Raw genomic sequence first — 27818 nt, 5'->3', positions numbered from 1 at the left:
TTTCTGCTAAAGGGGCAACACTAGCTTCTGAGGCCAAGGGTATACTTACTTTTTCCACAGAAGAACATCACATCTGTTGATATTTCTGTTGAAAAATTATTGAAAAAGCTCATTTGCTAATGTTCAGCTTCATTAATAGGCACTGTTTCAGCGATGATCAAATGTTTGCTTGTCCAAATATGTCAAAAAAAGCTTATCTCCATGGGGTGTACTTATTTTTTTACATGACACTAGTTAATTTTGGTTTGCCTTTATGGATTGATTTGGTTGTCTGATAATTGTTTTCAATTGTGTCTAGCAATTGAAATGTAAATTGGTCTCATTTATAAACCGTGCATAGGCATAGATTTGTGCATAATCTGTTCATGCATGTATTTCTATGAATGTGATCTATCAAGTTCTTCTTGTGAGGATGTGTACTGTATATATGCAGGTGTGAAATGACCATGCATATGCAGGTTCTTGTGGTCCTAATCATGTGTATGCTGAGTGGTAGGAAAGTGTTAATTGATTATGAGGAACTCTCATCCCAACCATATCAACATAATTGACAGAGTAGTTATTGATTTTGATCACAAGGTGTGGGCAGGTAACAGATAAAATGTCAAATAAAATCATATAAAAGGCCCATCTCAAGATTACTTGGAATGATGCCTTGCTTGAAGATTTGGCATATGAAGCTGTGCATAGGAAGGAATGTGTCTTTGCTGAGACTGATGAGTGGATCATCCGTTCATTTTCTTTTGAGTAGTTGGAGAAAATTCTGCCATCTCCCAACCAACAATGAAATGAAAATGAAGCTTGTTATTTGCATTCATATTGCTCATACCTTACATGGTCAAAATATGGCAACAATAAAGGTTTTTTGGGGGTTTTTTTTTTTTTTGTGCAATCACAAACCCCTTGTAAAAGTGCCAAATAAACCATTTTGGATTTATTCTACTTCATTGTCTTTTAATTTAAGCTGCTTAGAACTTTTGACATGCTCCATGTCTTTTAGAACTAGCAGTACCAGGAGCAGGCTACTGGGCTAGTTAAAGTAAAGTTACATGGTGTGTTATTGATATGGTTCTATATAAATCATTGAGCACTTTATTAGGAACACTGTGCTAATACTGAGTAGGGCCTCCCTTTGCCTGCTAAACAGCATCAACTAGCATGGATTCCACAAAATATTGGAAACATTCCATTGAGATTCATCACACATTTCCTGCAGATTCTTCAGGTGCACTTTGATGATGCAAATCTCCTGTTCTACCACATCCCAAAAGTGTTCTAGTGGCTTTATATCCAGTAACTGGGAAGGCCACTGAAGAACATTAGAATTCATTGAACTCATTGTCTTGTATATGAAACTAGTTTTGCTTTGTAGCATGGAGCATTAACATGCTGGAAGTAGCCATTAGATGGGTAAATTGTGGCCATGAAGGGAGCATGTAATCAGCAACAATAATCAAATATGTGACATTCAAGTGATGATTGATTGATTGATTGATTGATTGATTGATTGGGCCAAAGTGTGCCAAGAAACCCACACCATTATACCACTTCCACAAGCCTGGACTGTTGCCACAAGGCAGGTTGGGTCCATGGATTCATGCTTTTGGTGCCAAATTCCATCTGTGTGCTTTAGCAAAAATCCATATTCATTAGACCAGGCTTTGGGGTTTTTTTTTTTTTTTCTTTTTTCGTTTTTCCCCCTTCCAGTATTTAGCTGTTCAGTTTTGGTGAGTCTGTGCCCACTGCAGCCTCAGATTTCTGTTCTTGGCAGACAGAAATGGAACCTGACATGACCTGCTGTTGTAGCCCATCCACCTCAAGGTTCGATGTGTTGTTCATTCCGAGATGTTTTTCTGCTCACCACAATTGTACAGAGTGGTTATCTGCCTTTCTGTCACCTTGAACCAGTCCTGCCATTCTTCGGTGTCCTCTCTCTTCAGCAAGCCATTTCCGTCACCATTCTGAGTAAACATGAAACTGTTATGCATGAAAATCACAGGAGATAAGCAATTATATAAATACTAAAACCAGCCCATACTTATGCCCAAATTTAGAACTTGTTGTATGTATGCTTTTGATAAATGAGACCCTTGGTCTTAAACTAAAAAAGTTGTTTAGCTGTTAAGTTTCATGTTTTTGATTTTGCTCTTTCAGGTGAGCATGGTAAGCCAGGTTATGGTCAAGATGGTCATGACGGAGTAAGTGGTTTACCAGGCCTTCCTGGACAGACTGGTGTTCATGGATCTCCTGGCCCTATTGGACCTCCTGGTTACTGTGACCCATCAGCATGTAACTTGAGCATAGTTACTGCTTCCCAGTCCCTCACAAACTATGACATTAAAGGGCCGGGTGGTTACTGAGTTTCTTGTGGACACAAAAACTGAGACAGAATGGTGTAGGTCATAGCATTGGTACCAAAGACCTATGCTATGCTAACATGATGAAGTAATAACCACATCTGTAATAAGCACAAAAAATTACAATTTTCAAACAGAGCATTATTTTTAAACTTTGACATTTTTTTTTTTTTACATTAAAGTGAAATTAAGCATGTTTAATTAATTTCTTATTTAACATTAACAATTTATTATTGAACATTATTTTTTCTTTATCTATTGTCTATTACAAAAGGGCAAGGGGGCTTCAGGGGACTTGTTTGAACCTCAGACTGGCTCTGGCTGTTTTAGAGTGACACATTCTGAAGTGATCATGTTGATGCCTGTTCCTTGTGAAGGCTATGCCTTTCACAGTCAGAATATTGAAGGGCCTCTCTCTTTTAAAAAGCCACCTTGTTTACTTTTGTAAACTAGACTGTTTTGGGAACGCAAACAAATGCAATCTACTGGTTATCTGAAGTAGCAATAAACAACATGAAACCAGTTGGAGAACTTACTTGCCACAGCACTACTTTTGACTGTGGGTGAGGGCTTTTTTTTTTTTTTTTTTCTGTTTATGATTCAGTTTGTCAGTTTAGAAGGGTCCTTTAAAAGCATCACCTCAGGTTAAAGCAAGTCTACAAATGACACCTGTGCTGAATCCAATGCAGAATGTATTTGTTCACAAAAATCTGAGAATTGTTGACGGATCGATAAGTTCAGCTATTACCTTTTTACTACTGAAATTGCATGTCGCTACTGTACAACTAAGTGATTTATTTAACAGCCAAATCTCACAATATACTGTAATAACCATAATGATTAAAATTAACATTAGTTAGCAAGCTAGCTTAGCAGGAAATTTCAGTATCTGTAGGTTTCTTTTTACAATAATAATCTTTATCAATTTGCATATTGGACCATGAGCGGCTTAAGCAGTTGTGCCAATTTTGTTAGATTATTGAGAGTGTACATAAGGCTTCATGAATGAGTTATTTTAAGGATGTACTGAGTTTTTAAATGGAGAAATGTGAATTTAGTACTGTTGTAACAGAACTGACCAAATGTTAGTCTGTATAATGAGAATAATACATCCAAGGTGAGTTGATCTTGATCACATTTTGTTGTATTTGCTGTAAAATGGCTTTTTTTTAAATTTTAAAAAATCTTTTGTAAAATATGACTAGGCAACATTGTCACCAGATCGCACTAGTCCAAATACAAAATTCATTGTCAAGAATAGTGCTCTTCCCAAATGCTCTGGCCTACACTTGTGAAGAACCTACACATAAAAAAAATACTTACTTTTAAGCTAAACACACTACAATCATTATGCAAAATCGTAGTTATGCTCTATTAATATTCTGTAGTTTCATCACTCCAGTAATTCATCTATTTTCCTTCTCTTGCACAAAAAGCTGAGGTAAATATGAATTTAAGAACCTAGCTTACATATCTTGCCCTTTTTAAAAAAACAAACAACCTGAGAATAACGGTCTATGTAATACATTTGGTCACACATACAAGATAACGTGGTAATTATGAGCAAAAACTGGGGTGCAATGCTAATTGTGAAATAATTATTGAACAATCCTCCTTTGTGAGATCCTGTGATAGTTAAAAATTGTTTCTAAAGCTATGCTATTTAACACCAGTAAACTGAATTATTAGTTAAAAAAAGGCAACATACGATCAGGCTGGCCATTGAGTGCTCTTTCATTTAATATCCATAGAGTTTTTGACCTAAGTGACAACTTTGGATGGAAATATTGTGCTACATAATTTCCTTGTAAAAACTTGTGTAAAATTCTTTTTTGAACTGCACAGAGTAGGGACACATTTTTGCTCTCTTTTTCTCTTTCATTTATGGTACTTCTGTTTGTTTTGCAAAGGAATTATGAGCTTGACTTTGAAGGTTGTAAAGTAATACACATACAATATTTCGTGTATTACTCGAAACAACACTGCGTTATGAAAAATGTCTGTGGTTAATTAGCTTAATCTCACACTGAAACTATGGGTGAATCTGACCTTTTAATAGAGTAAGTTAATTCTAAAAAATATTTTAACAAAACGAGGTGTCACTATTGTTGGTGTCCACAGAATTTCTTGTACCCAATGCATTTTCCCATTTCTAGTTTATTTAGTCACCTCAAGTAGTTGGACAGTGATACAATTTTTGTAGTTTTGCCCTTTTATACCACCACAGTGCCTTTTCTGAGTCCCTCTATTTTCACAGGCTCAAAAGTAGTTCAACAAACTAACAATATTAAATATTAGGGTTGTATTCAATATTTGGATGCAAATCCTTTGTGGTTAATGACTGCCTGAAATCTGGAACCCATGGACATCACCAAGTGTTAAGTTTCCTAATTGAGATGCTTTGCAGCTGGCTTCAGTTTTGTCTTTAATGAAAAGTATGCTCAATTGGGTTGAGGTCATTCAACATTTTAATTTAACCATATTTAAGCCATGTTTAATATATACCTATATAAAGTTTATTGTTGTCTTAATGGCTGTAAGTTTCCCAGGTCCTGTGGCTGCAAAACAAGCCCAAATCACCCCCCTTCCACCACTATGCTTCACAGCTGATGTGTTTGTCGGGATATGCTGTGCTTAGCTAAACATAGGATTATGCATGGTCATCACCAAACAGTATAACTTTTGTTGTTTGTTCAGATGGAGTTTTCTAAACACTTTATTCTTTTTGAAGAGAAGAGACTTTTCTTAACCACCCTTCTCTGAAAGTCATACTTTGGTCTTTTTCTGATTGTGAACAATTACAGTACCTTCCTCAGATCAGCTGAGTATTTAGCAAGGAAAGGAATCAACTGTTCATCAGTTTTATAAGGTAAGGCAAGGGACTGGAGGTCCTGGCCATAACGATGTAGAAAAGTGGCTTTGCCTGAATAAGAGGGTTTTTTTTTCAGCATCTTCAAGAATGCCTTAATATGCTGTTCCAGGACTGGATCAATGTAGCATCTGTTATTACATACTTTTTGCACGTTACACTTTTATTACAAAAGTATTTTACAAAATTTACACATACAGTACATGTTACATGTGCAATAAGTATGTCATAACAGGTGTTATTATATAACACATTACATAGCAGGCTTAATAAATGTGTAATAGGGCTAATAGGTGTAGTAATGTCTTGTGTAAGAACATGTGTAATAAAGGTGTAACAGGTGTAGTAAATGTGTAATGTTTGTCACTACAAATAGTTTGCTTGTGACAGCAAGTCTGCTGGTGTAACGGCATGTAATAACAGGTATAGTAAATGTATAACTACAGCTGTAAGGCAATGGGTAAAGTTCGTCACTACAAATGTTGGCTTGTGAAAGCAAGTATAATGGCATGTAATAAATGTGTAATAACACTAATTTCTGATCTTGAAGTTTAAGCACATGCAAAATTGATAGATATTAGACAACAGATGGCGCTACAACAGTTTAAATGTTTAAAAATGCTATTTCGTTATGGCAAATTACCATATAGTTCTTCCAGTGATCTTGCTTTTTCTCTGTGCTTTATTTCTCTCTTGTAAAGCCAATTTGGATAAAAGTGTCAGTAATGTTACTATCAATGTTAATAAAACAGCTCCATCAAAAAACACACACACACACACACACACACAAAAAAAGCCACACAACATGTCACTAAAGGGGCTTGTTTAATTGGGGGGGGGGGACAAAATAAACTCTTGCAGAATCAAACCATAATAAATAATGAATCAATTTGCATAGAAACATCTTAAGCCAATACAGTAAAAATGTACAGCATTTAAAAACATTTGAATTGTGTAGCTGGATTGTGAATGATGGATAAAATACCTTAAAAGAAAGACCATTCTTGAGCAGACAAGTTATATATATTGTAAAATAATATTAATAAAAAAAAAAGCATTGTATAAAATCATCAGTTGTATTTGCATTTGAAAAACAGCCAAATCAAAATATACATACAGCATGAATTAAATCAGATGTAATAGCTTGGTGGGAAGATTCAGTTGCATGCTCTGTTGTAAACAATAAATACTTCCCTTCCTCACATTTTAAACATTTAAATAAACCAAACTTGTTTTAACCTACTGTATTGTGTAGATCAGTTGCATATGTTTTTATATTCTATATTTTTTGTTAATGTCAGGCTCCATACATTGAAAGCAGTAAAAATGCTCATCCACAGTGTAAAAAAAAAAAAAAAAAAGTCTAATCAATGGCCACCATATTTACAGTAATGACTGGTGGAATAGACAAACAAATACAAAATTCATTGTCAAGAATAGTGCTCTTCCCAAATGCTCTGGCCTACACTTGTGAAGAACCTACACATAAAAAAATACTTACTTTTAAGCTAAACACACTACAATCATTATGCAAAATCGTAGTTATGCTCTATTAATATTCTGTAGTTTCATCACTCCAGTAATTCATCTATTTTCTATCTCTTGCACAAAAAGCTGAGGTAAATAAGAATTTATGAATTTAAGAACCTAGCTTATATATCTTGCCCTTTTAAAAAAACAAACAACCTGAGAATAACGGTCTAATATGTAATACATTTGGTCACACATACAAGATAACGTGGTAATTATGAGCAAAAACTGGGGTGCAATGCTAATTGTGAAATAATTATTGAACACTCATTTCTGAAAATGATAATACAAGCATGGATTTGGCAACATATCAAAGGTGGATATGTTTATTTTCCTGTGTCAGTGGCTGCTGTTTTATACTTATTAAGATGTGGACTTTTGTTCTTTGTGGGCTCCACACTTGACTTTGGCTGAATGGCTACAGAATGGACTCTAAACCTCCTGGTTGGTGTGGGGAAAAGTATGGGTGCAGTCATTTGGTTCACATTTTCCCTGTGGGCCCTGAGGCCCTGGGAATCCTATTCCAGGTGGACCTGGATGGAAAACAAAAGGAATTTAATGATGGCATTTTAAATACCATTCATTGGGGTTACTGTTAACAATGCATAATATATACCTGAATTATTATTATTTTTTATTACAATAGACTTTTTCACTAACTTATTTTGTAGACACAACTTAATCATGTCAAGATATACTAAATTAAGGTGATTATAACAATGTGTGCATGGGATGTAGGATATTTTATCATGCTTAGAATTCACTGTTTTGTTCATTCAATGTACTCCCCTGTGAAGAAAACCTATCTGCTCAAGAACTGATCTGTTATGCTTACAGCTCATTTAATGTTAATTCATAATTTTAAACCCTAAAAATGTCTGGTACTTGAAATAAGCAATGTCTCAGATTAAGATAAAGACAATTAAGATGGTCTCTTCCACTGCCCTTTTTGTGGATGATGCATTTAATTAATTTATTTATTCATGTTTTTGTGTATTTATAGCTAAAACAAATTTCAGTGTGATATCCATCCATTTTCTATACCGCTCATCCTATAGGGTTGCAGGGAAACTGAAGCCTATCCCAGTTAGCATCGGGAAAAGGGCAGGGTGCCCTGCCAATCCATTGCAGGGCACAATCACATACACACACTGGCATGTCCAAAGTGGCCATAATCAGCCTACCATCGTTGGACTGTGAGAGGAAACCAGAGTACCCGGAGGTATCATGGGGTACCACGGGGAGAACATGCAAGCTAGGCACACACAGGGTAGCGGCGGGAATCAAACCCCACAACCCTAGAGATGTGAGGTTATGTCAACATGCTAACCACTAAGCCACTGTGCGCCCAGTGTGGCATATTGTGATTATATCAAACTGTCGGACAGTGGCACTGGATGTAATACTATTCCCTGCTCGAGATAACATGAAAAATGGGATTTACGCAAACCCAACCCTGTGTGCATAACTCTCGCATAACTTCTGAATAGCGCATACATATGTAGTTATGTGTAATGTCTGAATACCAATATACAGTTTTGGTATTAAATGTAGTATTAAACCAGTGTTAAATCGTCACTCGTGCTTAACTCAAACCTGAAAAAATCCTGTGTGCAATTAAAATGTCACCTGATCTCAATGTGTGTTCCTAGAATTCCCCAGCGCTTGTTATAAATCCTAAACAAGCAGACCAAAGTGCTTTCAAAATAAGTCTGGGACAAAGCTATGAAAAAGTATCAGTCATGTTTTTAAAAAAACTTTGAACATCCCTACAGAGCACCATTGAGCCCATTATTAAAATTGGAAACAGTATGGCACAACTGCAACACTGCCTAGAGGAGGCCAGCCACCAAAGTCAGTGACCAGGTAAGGAGCACATTAGTAAGCGAGGCAACCACAATGCCATGGGTAGCTCTGAAAGAAAGAGCCACAGCTCAGATGGGAGAAGGTATACAGAGGACAACCATAGCCCAGACACTGCACAAAGCTCGACTTTATAGAAGAGAAATACAGAAAAACTGTATTTGACAGAAACCCAACACTGCTCATCAGAACAGCATCCATACAATGAAGCATAGTGGAGGTAGCATGTTGTGATGTTCTTGGTTGCTGGATGCCATGGCTAGTTTAGAACCTGTAAATTGTGCCTTTGAGATAGTGGGACCATTCCAGACAGATTTTCAGACATTGCTGAGCCTGGAATATTCCTATACAACTAATTCCTAGAGCGTTTTAGTGTTGGTCATAATATTTCAATCTTTTCAGAAGACTCGTGACCAAAACTGCATAACTCACATTGGTGAGTTATGCAATTTTGGTTATGAGTCTTCTGAAGAGATTGAAATATGAGATTGAAAAAAGTTTATTTAAATATCGAAAGTGACCTAATGCTCACTTTTTAGTTTAGTTTTCGCTCTGGCTTATTAAATGAGCTTTCTTCAGGTCTTTATTAAGGACTTACAATCTGCACAGTCCAATTTGCACTATATGACCAAACGTATGTGAACACCTGACCAATCACATCCATATTTGGTTGTTGAAAATCCTATTCCAGATTTAGCCCCCCTGTAATAACCTCCACTCTTCTGGGAATCTTTCCACTAGATTTTGGAGGAGCATGACTGTTGGGATTTGTGCTCATTCAGCCACAAGTGCATTAGTGTGCTCAGGCATTGATGTTGGGCCTGGCATGCAGCCATATATTGGTATATGGTATACATCCACGAGGTACTTATATTGTAGAAACACTATAGCTAATGCACAACTATTCAGGATCTGAGAAAGGCCTACAGAAATTTCTAGAGCAAAGTGCAAAGCAAGAACCTCCCAGAACCCCAGTCCAAAATATATGTAAAATAAATATGTAAAATATTATAGTGACACTGCAAAGATAAATGTTTTTTTTTTTTCATTAGGGAAATTACAATATGCCATAACATGCACTACAATTTCAACAAATGTACCATTAATTTTTTAACAGACATTGAGAGAATCATTCTTAGCCTTTAGCAGCAACAAAGGAAGTCTAAAAAATCTATTATAATACATTACCTGTGTCACATTATCACTTAATAAATATTGTTCTTGTAGGGAAGTGCATACCTGGTGGGCCTGCAGGGCCTGGTGCACCTAGGATCCCCAGGCCTATTTGACCCCGCTCCCCTTTCTGTCCTCGATAGCCTAAACACAAACACAAAACAATAATTTACTCTAAGCAAAATACTTAGTGAGGCATGCATTTTATTGAGTACCATAGATTATAATGGTTGCCATAATGCCATACATCATAATAATTAAGGAAAGTAATTTGGCATAATCTCATTTGAATAAGGCTGTGATACTTTCAATAATTCATATTATTATACTTCCTTGGGGAAAATTTTCATTCGTCAGTATATCCTCATTCAGGGCTCTACGGTAACAATTTATTTTAGGAGCACTTGTTCTCCTAATTACAAAAATTTAGGAGCACAGTTGAAGTTGAGTTTTTTTTATTTATTTATTTATTTATTTATTTATTTATTTATTTTAAGAGATGGTAACGTGACACAATATAACACAATTTAACAAAGGCATGAGAAAACTTGAGCTTGTCAATTACGACAGAATTTAGGAACACGGTTTGAGCCATGAAAAATTAATTTACCTTCTAATAAACTAAATTGAATATTTTCAGTTAATTTTATTGGCTGTATGCAAAAAACAACAACCGTTAACCTGTTCCACCTTGTAAACAAATACAATAAACCTCAATGTTCAGTCTTTGAAGTCTGCTCCTCTTAAATATATTTAAAGCTACACTATTAGCCATTTTCCAAATTCTCCAAAGCCTATTCTCAAACCGCTCTGTGTATATTGTGTATATAGGCCTATGTGAATAATCTCATATGGGATGTAATTGAGTGAGTTCATTTATCTGCCAGATGCAAAGCACTTTAGTTTAATGCATTACTGATGCTCCGATCAGGATTTTTACAGCCAATACCGATTTCTTGTCATCTTGATCGACCGAAACTGATCCAGATACCAATCTTTTTTTTGTTAAACTTTAATCAGGAGGTCCATCATAAACATTAAATGTTATCTCTCTGCTCATGATCACTGTTAATTGAGTTAAAATAATAGCAATGAGAAATACTTTGGTTAATGGATAAACAAACAAGCATCAAATATTTATTTTTTAAATATCTTAAACAATAAAGAGACCTAATTAAAAATAGACTAACACAACATGATCCATATTATGAAAACGGCTAATAGTCTTCTATGGAAATAGCTTACTACGCTTAATGTCAAATTGATATTAAATGCAACCCATAGTAATTAAACATTATTTCATTTCTCATTTTATTTATATTTTATGAATTTATTATATCTATCTTTATATTAAATGATTTATTTATAGCTAAGCACATTTTCTGTCTTTACATTTTATTAGTTTTTTGTTTATCAGTTTTAGATGGGTTCCCCCAGTACAGTGTTGCAATGTCTGCTGATAATATTGCGTTTTTGGGGGGATTCAATCAAAACATGAAAACTGGGGTTTACTTTGCTAGTGATATCTGGCAACCATGAACTTAAATGACGTGAATGCACTGTCTATTAAAGCTGGTGAAGGGAGAGCGGCAGTGTACTGTATGTTTACAGACTGAACAGTTGCTACTCTTGATTATGATTTGTGAGGAATTATTTAATAAAGAAGTCTGAACTAAAACCCACCTTGTACCATTAGCATGATTATTAATTTACGGTGCCCACTGCCGCTGCCTCTACACATGCATGTCACAGTCGCAGGTTCAGGTCATTTTGCGTGATTAATAAAAGATGGCGGTTTGTGAGATCAGCAAGTTGATAAAAGTAGATGATGTACAGTGTTACTCTTGTCATCATAATGGCTTCTTTGCAGTATTTGTACACTTGTTCGGATGACTGAGGTGATGAAAAGCAATACGAAAATAACTGTTGCGTGGTGTAGCTAGATGCATTTTGACGTTGTAGTTTGATTGTATTATATAACTCCGAACAGGGCACTCACACCGGTGCACGTACATATTTTTTCCACAATCGCACAAAGTACTTTTCAGTCACAAATGCGACTGAAATGGTTGGACTGTAGAGCCCTGCTTCCATGCGTAATAAAGGTTTTGTTGTAGATGCAAAGCAAAGCATATAGAAGTAAACAGAGCAGGCAAAGTACACAGACAAAAAACTAATAAAATTGACAAATAGCATACATTAACCCATTCCTCCCTGAACTTTACAAAATAAGGTCCATCACAAGATGCAGATGTTGGCTACACTCAAGTCTTAGCAGATGCAAAACAAATGTCTAGGTGCTCCCAATTACAAGCAATTTTCCCCATGACGTTTAAATCCGACAGAGCATCCCAACAGCTAGTAATATTGCATAATGCAGTCTTATAAAGGCCTAGAGGGCAAATACCTCAAAGAGTAATACCATACCTCTATTCTATGTGCTTCTCTAATCTAGTGTCAAACATCCACCAAAGAACATGCTTATGCTTGGAGCACTTTGAAATTCATTCACTAAGAAAGATGGCATTCCATGGGCAGAAAAGCACTGTACCTTCAGCCTCATATAATGGTTCCCTGTGGTTGTATATATACTTATTGGTGAGTGCTTTCCTCTTTGAAACTCAATACACACAATGTCCTCTGCAGTATGGCAAAGAACAATCCAATATAACACTGCAAAAATGTCTCTTTGTTGTTCTAAAAGGACACTCGATTTATAAATTTTTTATTCCACTGGATTATAAAACTATGGCTTTAAAATACTACACTCTATGCTTAACCTTCACTACATGTGAAGGTTATGTAATATTTTTGCTGCATGTATGAAACTACAGTTCCCTCCACTAATATTGGCACCCTTAGTAAATATGAACAAAGAAGGCTGTGAAAAATTGTCTTCACAAAAAAAAAGACAAAAAATTCACAAAAATACTCTGCTCTCATGGATATCAAACAATTGCAAAAACAACACAGGTTTATCCCCCAAAAAATCTTTGCTAAATATTGGTGTGCAACAATTATTGGCACCCTTTTAGTCAATACTTTGTGCTACCTCCCTTTGCCAAGATAACAGCGCCGAGTCTTCTCCAATAAATTTCCAGATCCTTCAAATTTCGAGGTCTATGCTGGTGGACTCCCTTCTTCAGTTCACCCCACAGGCTTTCTATGTATTTCAAGTCAGGGGACTGGGATGGCCATGGCAGGACCTTGATTTTGTGGTCAGTAATCCATTTTTGTGTTGATTTTGATGTATGATTTGAATCAGTGTCCTGCTGGAAGATCCAACCATGGCCCATTTTAAGTTTTCTGACAGAGGCAGTCAGGTTTTCATTTAATATCTGTTGATATTTGATAGAGTCCATGGTGCCATGTATCATAACAAAATGTCCAGGTGCTCAGGCAGAAAAACAGCCCCAAAACATTAAACAGCCACCACCATACCTAACTGTGGGCATGAGGTACTTCTCCAAATGACTACCTGTCTGTGTCTACCAAAACCATCTTAATTGCCTTTTATTGCCAAAAAGCTCTATTTTTGTTTCATCTGACCATAGAACCTGATCCCATTTGAAGTTCCAGGAGTGTCTGGTGTATGCCAGTTTGTTTTTGGATGAGAGTAGAGAATTTTTTCTTGAAACCCTTCCAAACAACTTGTGATGTAGGTGGCTTTGGATTGTAGTTTTGGAGACTTTCTGACCCCAGGACGCAATTAATTCTCTAGCTGTGATCCTTGGAGACTTTTTTTTGGCTATTAGAATCATTCTCTTCACAGCGCGTTGAGACAATATAGACACGCGTCCAACTCCAGATTGATTCAGAACATTCCCAGTTAACTGGAACTTCGTAATTATTTCCCTGACTGTGGACATAGGCATTTTCAATGCTTTTGCCTTCTTATATCCACTGTTTTTTATAGCCCATTTACAACACATCAAAGCTATATTCTTTGGTCTTATACATTGTTATGAATAACTATGAGAATTTTACCTTCCTGTGAACAATTTCCTGTTCCTAGTCACCTAGGTCTACTAAATTTTTTTTTAAATATCAATGGGAATATACTTCAAATATATTCTTCTCATGTGAAATCATAGGGGTCCCAATAAATGTTGCACACCTATATTTAACAAAGTTTTTGTTAAAACTTTGTATTGTTTGATATCCATGAGAGCTGTGAATTTTTTGGTCAAAATACTAAACAATAAAAACAATTTTTCACATCCTTCTTTGCTCATATTTACCTTGGGTGCCAATATTAGTGGAGGGCACTGTATCTATGTGGTCTATGTAATGTCTTAACATTAGCTAACAGGAAAGCTGACAGCTATAGACATTTTCAATCTCTTGTTTTTTGCTCCTACCTTGAGGGCCTGGAGGTCCTGGCTCTCCAGGAAGACCTGGGGACCCATCATTTCCACGGGGCCCTGGGGGGCCTTGGCGACCATGTGCAGCCAATATTGGTGCTGGCACCTTTTCCAGCATGGTGTAACTCGTTAACCTTTCTACATAAATCATAATTCACAAGGTACCAGGAACATACATATAGTACTGGTACAAAAAATGTAAGAGACATGCACATTTTCCCTTTATTACTTAAAATACTCAGGGCTTTCCTGTTTTATTATTTAAAACACTCATTCCAACACACACCAGCGAGACACCTTATATGTACCTTCAAACACACGCAATACTTCATTCTGGATGAACATTTTAATTTCCTTCATGGTGTTGAAATCATTCTGCAGGAGAAAAACAAGAACAGGACATTTTAAATGTATATAATTATAAAAACAGAATTATTTTATTCATAAATACCTGCAGCAGGCCTATGGCATGTTCACACAGGTGAGCAGACACCCTAGGCATCTTTCTTCTGCTTTTTTTCAGAGTCAGTAGAAAGGTCTCTTTAGTGTCCTAACTTATTGTAACTGTAACCTTAATTGCCTACCACCTGTAAACTGTTCGTGTCTGTCACGTATCGTGATGGAGTGGAGATAGGACGGATGGAAGTGCAGTATGAACAATGTTTATTTTAAAGGAGAGACAGGCAGACAAATCCAAAATGTGATCCATAAACGTAATCCACAATAGGCGAAAGTCAGGCGATAGGCAAACAGGCATACACAGGGTTAAACATGAATCAAGGTCGTGGTCACGGAAAACAAGGTCGATAAACAAAAACGAGAAACATGAACTATGACAAGGAACTGGGAGCGGATAATCCAGCGTGAACTAACTCTAAACATGGAACGTGACTATGATTACTAAATGAACTAATCTAACTCTACGATAATCTTCCGCGCCGTGTGCTGGGAGGCGCGCGGTATATATGTGGACATGATCAGCGTCTAAACTGCTAGCAGCTGAGGGCAATACAGACACACGTGAAATCCCAGCCAATGACAGAACAGGGAGGAGACATGACAGAAACATAAACAAAACACACGTGTCCAGATGTCACTACTGTCAACAATGGAAAAGCAGGTGCTCGCGCATTCGCGCTTAGAGCACGCTGCTTCAAGGGGAAATCTTGACAGTGTCTTAAGGACTTTGTATGTGCAATAATTGTTTATGCTTCAATGAACAAGTAAGAAAAAAGTGCTGACTCTCTGTGGTCATAAAAAATCTCAAGACACTTCTCATAAAGATTAGGGGTTTAACCCCGGCGTCCTGGCGAAATTCCCCCATTGGCCCTTATCTATCATGGCCCCCTAATAAACTCCATCCTTCAATTGGTTACATGACCCTCCTCTCCTCCCCCCCATACAATGTAAAGTGATTTGAATGCCTAGAAAGGCACTATATAAATCTAAGGAATTATTATTATTATTATTATTATTATTACTAAGATCCTTACCCCATTTTTCCTGCTTCAATGTTCTTCAATATTAAGAACTGACTGTTCACTTGCTGCCTAATATATCCTGTGCATTGGCAAATGCCATTGTAACGAGATAATCGATGTTATTCAGTTCACCTGTCAGTGGTATTAATTAATGTTATGACTGATTGGTGTGTGTCTCTCTCTCTCTCTCTCTCTCTCTCTCAATACATACATACATACGTACGTACACACACATATACATACACACACATATATACAGTATCTCACAAAAGTGAGTACACCCCTCACATTTGTGTAAATATTTGATTATCTTTTTAATGTGACAACACCGAAGAAATGACACTTTGCTACAATGTAAAGTAGTGAGTGTACAGCTTGTCTAACGGTGTAAATTTGATGTCCCCTCAAAATAACTCAACACATAGCCATTAATGTCTAAACCGCTGGCAACAAAAGTGAGTACACCCCTAAGTGAAAATGTCCAATTGGGCCCAAAGTTTCATTATTTTGTGTGGCCACCATTATTTTCCAGCATTGCCTTAACTCTCTTGGGCATGGAGTTCACCAGAGCTTCATAGGTTTCCACTGGAGTCCTCTTCCACTCCTCCATGATGACATCACTGAGCTGGTGGATGTTAAAGACCTTGTGCTCCTCCACCTGCCGTTTGAGGATGCCCCATAAATGCTCAATAAGGTTTAGTCCATCACCATCACCCTCAGCTCCTTTAGCAAGGCAGTGGTCATCTTGGAGGTGTGTTTGGGGTCGTTATCATGCTGGAATACTGCCCTGCGGCCCAGTCTCCAAAGGGAGGGGATCATGCTCTACTTCAGTATGTCACAGTACATGTTGGCATTCATGGTTCCCTCAATGAACTGTAGCTCCCCAGTGCCGGCAGCACTCATTCAGCCCCAGACCATGACACTCCCACCACCATGCTTGACTGTAGGCAAGACACACTTGTCTTTGTACTCCTCACCTGGTTGCCACCACACACGCTTGACACCATCTGAACCAAATAAGTTTATCTTGCTCTCATCAGACCACAGGACATGGTTCCAGTAATCCATGTCCTTAGTCTGCTTGTCTTCAGCAAACTGTTTGCTGGCTTTCTTGTGCATCATCTTTATAAGAGGCTTCCTTCGGGGACGACAGCCATGCAGACCAATTTGATGCAGTGTACGGCATATGGTCTGAGCACTGACAGGCTGACCACCCCCCTTCAACCTGCGCAGCAATGCTGGCAGTGCTCATACATCTATTTCCCAAAGACAACCTCTGGATATGAAGCTGAGCACATGCACTCAACTTCTTTGGTCGACCATGGCGAGGCCTGTTCTGAATGGAACCTGTACTGTAAAACCGATGTATGGTATTGGCCACCGTGCTGCAGCTCAGTGTTTCAGGGTCTTGGCAATCTTCTTATAGCCTAGGCCATCTTTATGTAGAGCAACAATTCTTTTTTTCAGATCCTCAGAGAGTTCTTTGCCATGAGGTGCCATGTTGAACTTCCAGTGACCAGTATGAGGGAGTGGGAAAGAGATAACACCAAATTTAACACACCTGCTCCCCATTCACACCTGAGACCTTGTAACACTAACAAGTCACATGACACTGGGGAGGGAAAATGGCTAATTGGGCCCAATTTGGACATTTTCACTTAGGGGTGTACTCTCTTTTGTTGCCAGAGGTTTAAACATTAATGGCTGTGTGTTGAGTTATTTTGAGGGAACAGCAAATTTACACTGTTACACAAGCTGTACACTCACTACTTTACATTGTAGCAAAGTGTCATTTCTTCAGTGTTGTCACATGAAAAGGTATAATCACTTATTTACAAAAATTTGAGGGGTGTATTCACTTTTGTGAGATACTGTATCCACTATCTATTTGCTTTTTCATTATCTAGATTGTAACAAGTACATACAGTGCATCCGGAAAGTATTCGCAGCGCTTCACTTTTTCCACATTTTGTTAAGTTACAGCCTTATTCCAAAATTGATTCAATTCATTATTTTCCTCAAAATTCTACAAACAATACCCCATAATTGACAACGTGAAAAAAGTTTGTTTGAAATCTTTGCAAATTTATTAAAAATAAAAAACAAAAAAAGCACAAGTACATAAGTATTCACAGCCTTTCCCATGACACTCAAAATTGAGCTCAGGTGCATCCTGTTTCCACTGATTATCCTTGAGATGTTTCTACAACTTGATTGGAGTCCACCTGTGGTAAATTCAGTTGATTGGACATGATTTGGAAAGGCACACACCTGTCTCTATAAGGACCCACAGTTAACAATGCATGTCAGAGCACAAATCCAAGTCATGAAGTCCAAGGAATTGTCTGTAGACCTCCAAGACAGGATTGTATTGAGGGACAGATCTGGGGAAGGGTACAGAAACATTTCTGCAGCATTGAAGGTCCCAATGAGCACAGTGGCCTCCATCATCCATAAATGGAAGAAGTTTGGAACCACCAGGACTCTTCCTAGAGCTGGCCACCCAGACAAACTGAGTGATCGGGGGAGAATGGCCTTAGTCAGGGAGGTGACCAAAAACCCAGTGGTCACTCTGACAGAGCTCCAGCTTGTCTCTGTGGCGAGAGGAGAACCTTCCAGAAGAACAACCATCTCTGCAGCACTCCACCAATCAGGCCTGATAGAGGCATGATAGAGTGGCCAGATGGAAGCCACTCATCAGTAAAAGGCACATGACAGCCCATCTGAAGTTTGTCAAAAGGCACCGGAAGGACACTCAGACCATGAGAAACAAAATTCTCTGGTCTGATGAAACAAAGATTGAACTCTTTGACCTGAATGGCAAGCGTCATGTCTGGAAGAAACCAGGCACCACTCATCACCTGGCCAATACCATCCCTACAGTGAAGCATGGGGATGTTTTTCAGTGGCAGGAACTGGGAGACTAGTCAGGATCGAGGGAAACATGAATGCAGCAATGTACAGAGACATCCTTGATGAAAACCTGCTCCAGAGCGCTCTGGACCTCAGAGTGGAGCAAAGGTTCATCTTTCAACAGGACAACGACCCTAAGCAGACAGCCAAGAATAACAAAGGAGTGGCTACAGAACAACTCTGTGAATGTCCTTGAGTGGCCCAAACTTGAACCCGATTGAACATCTCTGGTGAGATCTGAAAATGGCTGTGCACCGACGCTCTCCATCCAACCTGATGGAGCTTGAGAGGTCCTGCAAAGAAGAAAGGGAGAAACTGCCCAAAAATAGGTGTTTTAGCATCATAGTCAAAAAGACTTGAGGCTGTAATTGGTGCCAAAGGTGCTTCAACAAAGTATTGAGCAAAGGCTGTGAATACTTATGTACATGTGCTTTTTGTTTTTTATTTTTAATAAATTTGCAAAGATTTCAAACAAACTTCTTTTACGTTGTCATTATGGGGTATTATTTGTAGAATTTTGAGGAAAATAATTAATTTAATCCAGTTTGGAATAAGGCTGTAACATAACAAAATATGGAAAATTTCAAGTGCTGTGAATATTTGCTGGATGCACTGTACATAAAAAATACATACCAGCAGTGATCCTACGGGACCAGGTGGACCGGGATGTCCTTTCTCACCAGGCAGGCCTTGTGTCCCAGAAAGCCCTTTTTCTCCAGGTCGTCCCCTCTCTCCCTGAACACCTCTCTCTCCGGGGATCCCAGGATCACCCTGAAACATTTAATCACTGGCACAATGCCACTAATACAGTACAAAAAAATGGGCTAGTGTTTGTTTTTAAGATTTTTTAAGTTTATTTCGAGTGTTGATTCATTACATTATATGTACGGAATTCATTAAAAATCACTGTAGCTATTGTGTCTTGGTGTGACCATTTGAGGATTTACAGCAGGAGTGCTCTCACTTCTATGACAAGAGATCTACGTTTTCATATTATTATTATGGTCAGCTCCATCATGTAAACTATACGCGTACACTAAATTTGGAGTTTGAGAAATTATTTTAATATTTGCTTCATATCGGTCTTATTTGTTTTTGATTTTGAATTTCTCATTGCAAAGAAAAAACTCTTCCCATTCTGAGTGAAAATTGTATGTTTTTGAGGGGTTTTTTTTGGTGCCCTACCTACTTCTTTTTCGCCCGGCATTTTGAATTTGCAACCGTAATATGCTTTAACTGCTGCCCCAGCAAACCCAGAACGTTCCCCTAACATTAGCATATGAACCATTTGGTTTGGTCTAGGCTTAAAACGTATTTGTTTACTCAAGCCTACCCTGACTAGATTCTGTTCTGCTACTTCGCAGTCATAATAATCTTTTTTCTCCCTCTCTCCTTTCGCCGAGCCCCACACGAATTTATGGAGATACAGATCCTTTCTGCCTCTGGATGGAGCTCAAATCTTCTCTAATTCCAGACTGCTGCCACTACGGCTGCTCCTAAGGCCATACAGACTTCATATAAATCCATAATGAACTTTTTCACACTAACTGTTGTTACCCAGATGAGCATGGGTTCCCTTCTGAGTGTGGTTCCTCTCAAGGTTTCTTCCTCTTAAAACATCTTAGGGAGTTTTTCCTTGCCACCGTCGCCACTCAGTGGCTTGCTCAGTTGGGATAAATTCACACCTTTAATATCTGTATACCATGTTGATATTTCTGTAAAGCTGCTTTGAGACAATGTCTATTGTAAAAAGCGCTATACAAATAAAATTGAATTGAATTATTATTTTTTTTTATAACAACATTCTAGGAACATTCTCTGTAGGTTCTTTTTTTGTAACCAAAACCTAACGTTGCAGGGAGTTTTTTTTTTTTTGGAACAACCTAAAGAGAACCTAGACAGAATGTTCTCTAATGGTTATTATGAGGTTTTATTTTTGTAACCAAAAACTAATCTTCCCAGAACGTTGCTGGGAGGTTTGTTTGTAACAACCTAAGGAGAACCTATACAGAACGTTCAGTAATGGTCAATTTAGAGAATTGGTATTTCCTTCAAGCACTCGCAGATCCAAGCAGGAGTGAGGCCAGAGGGGTTGCTAGCTAGCTGGCTAATTTGTTAGGTTTCACACATTAGTTCACAGTTGCAAAGTTTAGGTAAATCGGCTGACAAGTAAAACCTATAATGTTTGATCATGCCACATATACACTGTCAATTACTATTTTAAATAAAGCTATTGTATAAGTGGCAGACTTGAACAGAGCGTAGCAAAGCACTAACGTTAATCAGTGAAGCTCATTTTTTAAAACTACAGAGTTGTTTGCCAGTGGTAGTGGTTTCTTACCAAAAAGAATCCCAGCTTGCATAGTCATGCTTCTTGATGATAGCTTCCAAACTAGTTGAGACATTCAAAGACAGTCCATGGCCTTTGGGGTGTACATATTTATTCCTAGTCGAGCACTTTATCTCTCAAACGAAGACTGCTTCTGAAGTGGTACATAAAAATTGTTCCACTGAAAACGACTTGGAACAGCAGCAGCCTTCAGACAAGAACTTCCTTGAATGTAGTTGGCAGCAATGAAATGCTGACTACACACAAACATGTTGCCTCTGCGAATCATGAACATTGACCCTTCTTCTCTCCTTATTGCACAGACAAACTTCTTCCTTTGATGGACAGTCATGACAGCTTAAACATGGTTGTTTTTGTTTTGAATTACTAAACTGAGGCACACTACAGAAAGATTTGTTTCTGGACTCAGCCATCGCTATTACTGGAAGTCAGATTACATGGCGGCAGTCATTCCTGGAAACAACAAACCTGGAAGAGTGAAACTGGCCTATGGTAGTGAAGACAACACAGTGTACATAATCCGTAGACACCCAAGCTCGCTAACAAAAGCAGCGCCATTGCTGCAGCAGACTGCTTGATTTAGCTCAGCTCACAATATTAACTGGCTCAAAGCAAAATGTATAAATAAATAAATAAATGAATAAATAAATAAATAAATAAATAAAATAATAATGAAACACTCACTTTTTGCTGCAATCGAGCAAAATCCCAGTGTAGCTCCTATCTTGGGTGAAGTCTCCAACTTGTCCCTGTTTCAGCGCTTGGGAACAAGCAGCACCAAAGAGCTGAGGTCCGGCTCCCAGTCATCAATGAACATATACTGAACACCGCTCACTTACTGAGATAGGAGCTACACCAAGATTTTGCTTGATTACAACAAAAAGTGAGAATTTCATTATTATTATTTTGCAGTTAACACGCTAAAACCATAAACTAAGCTAAGCTAGTTGGCGCTTACACTTTTGCTGCAAATAGATGGCCGTAATAGAGCACACACTGCTTCCCCTTCATCTTGTAGGATATAATGCGCGCATATATATATATATATATATATATATATGTGTGTGTGTGTGTGTGTGTGTGTGTGTGTGTGTGTGTGTGTGTGTGTGTGTGTGTGTAACATCAGACCACAAGACATAGCTGTGCGTAAACGTCATTATATTAAAGGCCTATATAGTAAAATTTTTTAAAATTTTATTTAATTGTTCATCTAATTCTGATTGTTTAATCTAATTGACACGTAATTTACGTTAACTTTTGTTTAAATTTCTTTTAAAGTTGCATTTGATGGTGGTGGTGTATTTTTCAAGCAGAGAAGTTGATCAGAATTTGAAAAATTGATCTGTATTTATAGTTATAATTTATTTTTTAATGATACAATGTTCTAGCAAATTTTTATCTAAGAAAAGGTTTTCATGTTTTTTTAATGATAATTACTATTTTAATTATCCCAAGATTCATGCCTTGTTATTTTATGTAAACAATGGTTCAACAAAAACATGGATTGTGTGCTGATTATTTATTTATATAGACTGATTTGTTTTATTTATGATTAGTGAGGCATGAATGTATAAATATTAAAAATAAATGATGAAAATTGAGTCTCTTTAATATTTTTAATACGTTCATTAGGGGAACATTAAGAGAATATTAGGGGAATGTTAATGGAATGTTCTACAAACCTAAAAGCAAAAGTTCTTTTTCTCTAAAGAAAACATTCCTGCCTAAAAAGAAACAAACCTTAAAACTGTATGTTCTTAGAACCAGAAATTGTTAGCTTGGGTGCATCTGCTGTACTTGCTATTGGTGGTCATAGTAACTATATAGTCTCACAAGAATATGATCACATGCACATGATTGCAGTGAGTTGGAAATAGCTTTTATAAACTCATTAGGGCTATAGATAGGAAATAAAAGTGCAAGCTTGGCCAAGTGGTCGGGCTTCTTCTTCTTCAAGGCAGCTGGCATCCAAATTGTTGCATTACTGCAACCTTCTGTCCTGTATTAAAGTCGATTTATTTTAGAATCGACTTTCCAGTCCAGTCTTTCTTGAAAAAAGGAAACAAACATTTCCTCTATTGCTAACTATTCTAATATGCCTTTAATATTGTGCTGTACCCTCCCTATTTCACGTAACAGAGTCCTCAATTCTTGTCTTTCATGACTGAATTTTTCACATGACAAAAATATCCTCAACTGTCCCATCCTCATGGCATTAATCACATAGTCCCGTTGGATGTTTTCCTATTACATGAAGTTTGCTGTTAAGGTTGCTATGCCCCATTCTCAATCTACATATTATAATTATTATCCCTTTAATTTCATTATCCCACTGTTGTTACCATTGTTGATTTACATTCCTCCACACTATGCTTTTCCCTTCTGATTTTGAAAACTTAATGTTGATTTCAATATTTCCTTTTTTGACTGCTTCTTTTGCCAATTTATCTGCATTCTCATTTCCCTGAATACCTGAGTGTGCTTGGACCCACATGAATGTGATATTTTTCCCTTGTCTGATTAATCTTGAATAAGTAAACAAGATCTCACAAAGCAGATCATGGTGGCTTCTAGCTGTGCCTGGCTTTACGCTTGAAAGGGCAGATACAGAATCACTACATATTAAAATGTTGATGCACCCAGTTTGTTCACTCCACTCTAACGCAAGTGGTTGGTTGGTCAGTATCTCGTTTCTTCTTCAGTTTACTGGCGGAGTAAAAACCAATATAGAGGTGGTTGCTGCCACCTACTGTACCGGATTGTGTAACATCTGGACTTTATAAGGAAGTTATATTTATATGGACTTTATAAGGAATCATATTCTGGTGATTAAATCTGTATTGTATAAGTATTTAAATAAAGCCTTTTGAACCTGTACTTGTTTGTCTCCTGTCTCTAATAGACCTTTTAAATCCAGTCCCTTCCCATCTCTTTCACCCTGTCTAGTCTTTCTCTTTCTACAGTGAACTTCCTACAACCTATCAGCAAATTTTCAACAGTTTCCTTGCGATTACAAATCTCACATTTGTCTGACACTGTCATTTTCATGGTGAATAAAGTAGCATTGTATCCTGTATGTCCTAGTCTTAACCTAAAAAAATTCTTTCCAACAGTTACCTATATTTTTACTCACACTGACAGACTTTTGTCAATTGTTCTCTGACAGAATTTTGTAATAGTATTTATACCAGATTACCTGTAAAGATGTTATTATTCCGTGATGTATCAACCAGTCACAAGTGGTTGTCTTGTGATTGACTGGTTGATCGCAGTCGACATAATGAGCACCCCTGATTTACAGTATATCCCATTATCTGGTAGCGCAATTTGCTTACCATATACTATATTATTAATATACAGAGTTGTGAGAATAATGGCAAGCCTACTAAGCAAGCATAAGGAGAGTCATACACAATACATACTTATGTAATTGTTTATAAAAGCTCTAATATCTCTAATCTATGCAAAGCAGAGGATTTTCTAGGGAAAATCTCTTTTTATTTTAAAGGGAGTGCATGCATTAGCTGATGTTTATTTTGAACTCTGGTATACTTCATTATTTTACGCGTACGTGCACAGTCATAAGCATAGCCTTTCAAAGTATACTCCATTTGACATGTACACATTGACATTGACACATGCGCATTACAACAACTTGCACTACCCCTCCTGGCCTACAAGAGTCAGTACAGAGCAGTGAAGCAGGTCTTTTAGTGTGAAGGATGACAGCGAAAAAGTTCAGACTTTTCAGACTCACAACAACACGAAGAACAATGCTTGGGCAATCTCTAGTCACGATTAGCACCCATATTCAAATCCTTATACTCTTTAAGGCTAGAATTATATAAATGCGAATACTTTCTAACCTGCACTCGTTTCGGTCTCTTCTGTTTATTCAGTTTTTTCTTCAACTACCTTGAGAATCAACTGCCCTGGGTCACTGTAGGCACCTTAAGGAACAACTAAATAGGGCAAAATAATTAAATGCGCATGTGCGACAAAGTACGCATGGTTAGAAAAATCAAGTGGCATGCATACAGCAGGCTCGTACTCTGCTGATGATGAAATTTGCACTACGCGTACTGTACACTGTTCCTAGCGTACGTGTAAAAAGTGAAGCATACTTTCTGCTTAATCAAGACAGAAGGAACACAGAACACAAGATCTAACCCGCTCTCCTTTGGAGCCTCTATCACCAGGCCTGCCAGCTGGTCCCTGTAAGAAGGAAAGAAATATGAAATAATAGGAAGAGACAGATGGTCAGTAAAAGAGTTGTCACTATTCGGGTCAAAGAGGAGTTTAGCAAAAATTGGGTACACTATCGGCTAAATTAAGACAGAAGCTGTGCCAAAGGCTTTCTCACACAACCAGTGCTGTAAATCAATTATTTTTATTTAGGGTGGTCCGAGTTTCTGTTAGCCAGTAAATACCGGTTTTTGACTGTTAAAATTTCAAAATGTCAGACACAATGTCAAAAGGTAAAAATAGGTAAAAATATTAACACGAAGCAAATGTTAGACAAATTATGTTCACAATTGCACACCTAAGTAAGGTCTCTGTCTGCGGCAATTCTTTTTGACATGCTTTTCCTCAGGGTGCGAATTACGTGCAAAGGATACCAAAACAAGATGTGTGTGTGTGTGCGTGTGGCGGGGGGTAGGGGGGAGGGGGGTCTTGAAATTTTCACATACTACTAAATTTTAATAGTGGAAAAATTGTTTGCATTGCTCAGTCTATCTGAAAAGAGAATGTCATTATGAATTTGACCACCCCTAAAATGTGTCATACTATTGTCAATGCATGAGCACTGCAGTAGGCTAAATGTGTGAAATACCACACAATTGTGCACTCACTGAGCCAAAGGAGATGGAAATAGCATGGGAAATACCATAAGTGAATGAATGAATGAATGAATGCCTTTATTGTCATTGTACAGCTGTTCAATGAAATTCAAATGCAACTTCTTGTGGTAAAAGTACCACACAATAAGCATAATACAAAACACTGAATAACGTAACACACAACAAGCAAGCTCGACATAGCTGCAAGAATAGATAAATAAATAAGCAGTGGAAGTATATGCACAATCCCATATCTAATATGTATTGCGCAGTCCAATGTTTAAATAGTACAATGTATAATGTATTACACAGTCCCTTAAATTATGAGTTAATTATTTTATGGCATTTGGATAAAATCTGATCATAAGTCTAGAGGTGCGGGCTTGAATCAACCACCTCCCAGAAGTCAGCAGTGTGATCAGACTGTTTCCTGATTGAGAAAAGTCCTGGATTATGCATGCTGCATAACAAAGGCACCTGGCTCTGTATATATCAGTCAATGAGGGAAGCTTTGTCCTTATAATGTTCTGTGCTGACTTCCTAACTCTCTCCAGAGCCTTTTTATCAGCCATATTGCAGGATGTCGTGGGTAATGATACTTCCCACAGAACACTTGTAAAAAGACAGCAGCAGTTCCTGGGATAGATTGACTCTCCTTAATGACCTCAAAAAGTACAGCTGTTGCTGTGCTTTTTTCACAAGGGCACTGGTGTTAACAGACCATTCCTGTTAATGTTGAGAATGAAGTTTGACAGAATTCTAATTGTGGGAGACTTTAACATTCATGTGACTTAGTGATGGTTAAGGAATTTCTGTCGCTACTTGATTGTTTTAACTTCACACAGTTTGTAACTGACCCGACTCATATCAAAGTCCACACCCTGGATCTTGTGACTGCAAACGGCTCGTTTGTATTGCAGTTTTCATTTGTTGACATTGGACTGTCAGATCATTCAGCTGTTTTCTTTAACCTGGAACTGTATCATCCAATTGAGCCTACCAGCTGAACAGTAACCTTCCGGAAGTGGAAGTGTATTGATCAGACAGTTTTCTCCAATTCTGTTGTTTCCACCTTAAGCGATCTGCATCCCTCATCGCTGGGGGAGAAAGTTCTGCAGTTAAATTCTACTCTTGCTACAAATCTAGACTCTTTTGCTCCCCTAAGGTCACGTAAGGTTACATTCGCCCGCTCTGCTCCCTGGTATAACGACAATCTGCACACTAGAAAGGCTACTTGTCGGAAAAGGAGCGTAAATGGCACCTTACTGGCTTGAATGTCTACTATCAAGTGTGGAAGGATCTTCTGGGTGATTACCGAGCATTAATTGAGACTGAAAGATCATCTTATTTCTCTCAGGCTATTGTAACCAATCAAAGAAATCCCTGACACTTGTTCCAAACCATAAATAGATTGCTTAAAGTTAATACTGTTACCACCTTGCCTGTTTCTCAACAGCTATGTAATTCTTTTCTTCAGTTTTTTAATTGTAAGATTAATAATTTTCGCAAACAAATTTCTGTTACACCTGACTCTGCCATTTCACTCCTTCGTCCATCTGGGTGTTTCTTTCACTCATTTCTCACCGCTTGATTCTGAGGCTCTCACAAGGGAGGTATCCAGCATGAAATCAACCACTTGCCTGTTTGATCCAATTCCCACAAGCCTATTTAAATCATGCTTCGATTTTTGGTGCCCTACTATCCTCTGTATTATAAATGAATCATTGGGGACTGGGGTTGTTCCAGCAGTACTAAAGACTGCTGCTCTTACATCTGTACCAAAGAACGAAAATGTTTCAGTGGATGATTTTAACAATTTTTGTCCCTTCTCAAATCCTCCGTTTTTGGCAAAAATACTTGAGTGTGTGGTTGCCTCTCAATTGTGTAATCATCTTAAAATGAATAACCTCTTTGAACCCCTTCAGTCAGGTTTTCGTAAATTTCACAGTACAGAAACGGCATTGGTCAAAGTTACCAATGAATTGTTGATAGCGTCTGATTCCGGAGCTACTTCCATTCTTATTCTTCTTGATCTTAGAGCCGCCTTTGATACTGTTGATCAGGGTCTTTTACTTAC

General features: G+C 37.7%; 2 protein-coding genes across 9 annotated transcripts in view; one reads left to right on the top strand and one right to left on the bottom strand.

Annotated features, from left to right (window-relative positions):
• LOC108260768 (collagen alpha-1(IX) chain) overlaps nt 1-5757 on the top strand; it is a 39202-nt gene extending 33445 nt beyond the window's left edge. The window contains exon 34 of the mRNA XM_017461304.3: nt 2155-5757. Within this exon, the coding sequence (XP_017316793.2) occupies nt 2155-2360 (206 nt within the window). The 3' untranslated portion in view covers nt 2361-5757. The remainder of the gene's footprint in view (nt 1-2154) is intronic.
• A 277-nt stretch (nt 5758-6034) lies between these two features.
• Nucleotides 6035-27818, bottom strand: part of LOC108260767 (collagen alpha-1(XIX) chain) — a 250068-nt gene continuing 228284 nt past the window's right edge. For 6 of the 8 annotated variants that reach the window (XM_053677725.1, XM_047152377.2, XM_047152375.2 and 3 more), the window contains 6 exons: nt 25071-25115; nt 19184-19321; nt 14465-14531; nt 14154-14294; nt 9859-9936; nt 6035-7289 (listed from right to left, as the gene is read on the bottom strand). In XM_053677725.1, coding sequence (XP_053533700.1) covers nt 7189-7289; nt 9859-9936; nt 14154-14294; nt 14465-14531; nt 19184-19321; nt 25071-25115 — 570 coding nt within the window. In that variant the 3' untranslated portion in view covers nt 6035-7188. Of the gene's footprint in view, nt 7290-9858; nt 9937-12343; nt 12367-14153; nt 14295-14464; nt 14532-19183; nt 19322-24766; nt 25116-27818 lie in introns of those variants that run through there. The other 2 variants (XM_047152376.2, XR_008393821.1) reach the window with 2 other exon arrangements.

The sequence above is a fragment of the Ictalurus punctatus genome, chromosome 29 (genome assembly GCF_001660625.3).
Source record: "Ictalurus punctatus breed USDA103 chromosome 29, Coco_2.0, whole genome shotgun sequence".
In the NCBI taxonomy this organism is placed as follows: domain Eukaryota; kingdom Metazoa; phylum Chordata; class Actinopteri; order Siluriformes; family Ictaluridae; genus Ictalurus; species Ictalurus punctatus.
The sequence above is the reverse complement of the archived record's forward strand: the minus strand, read 5'-3'. Positions and strand labels throughout refer to the sequence as shown.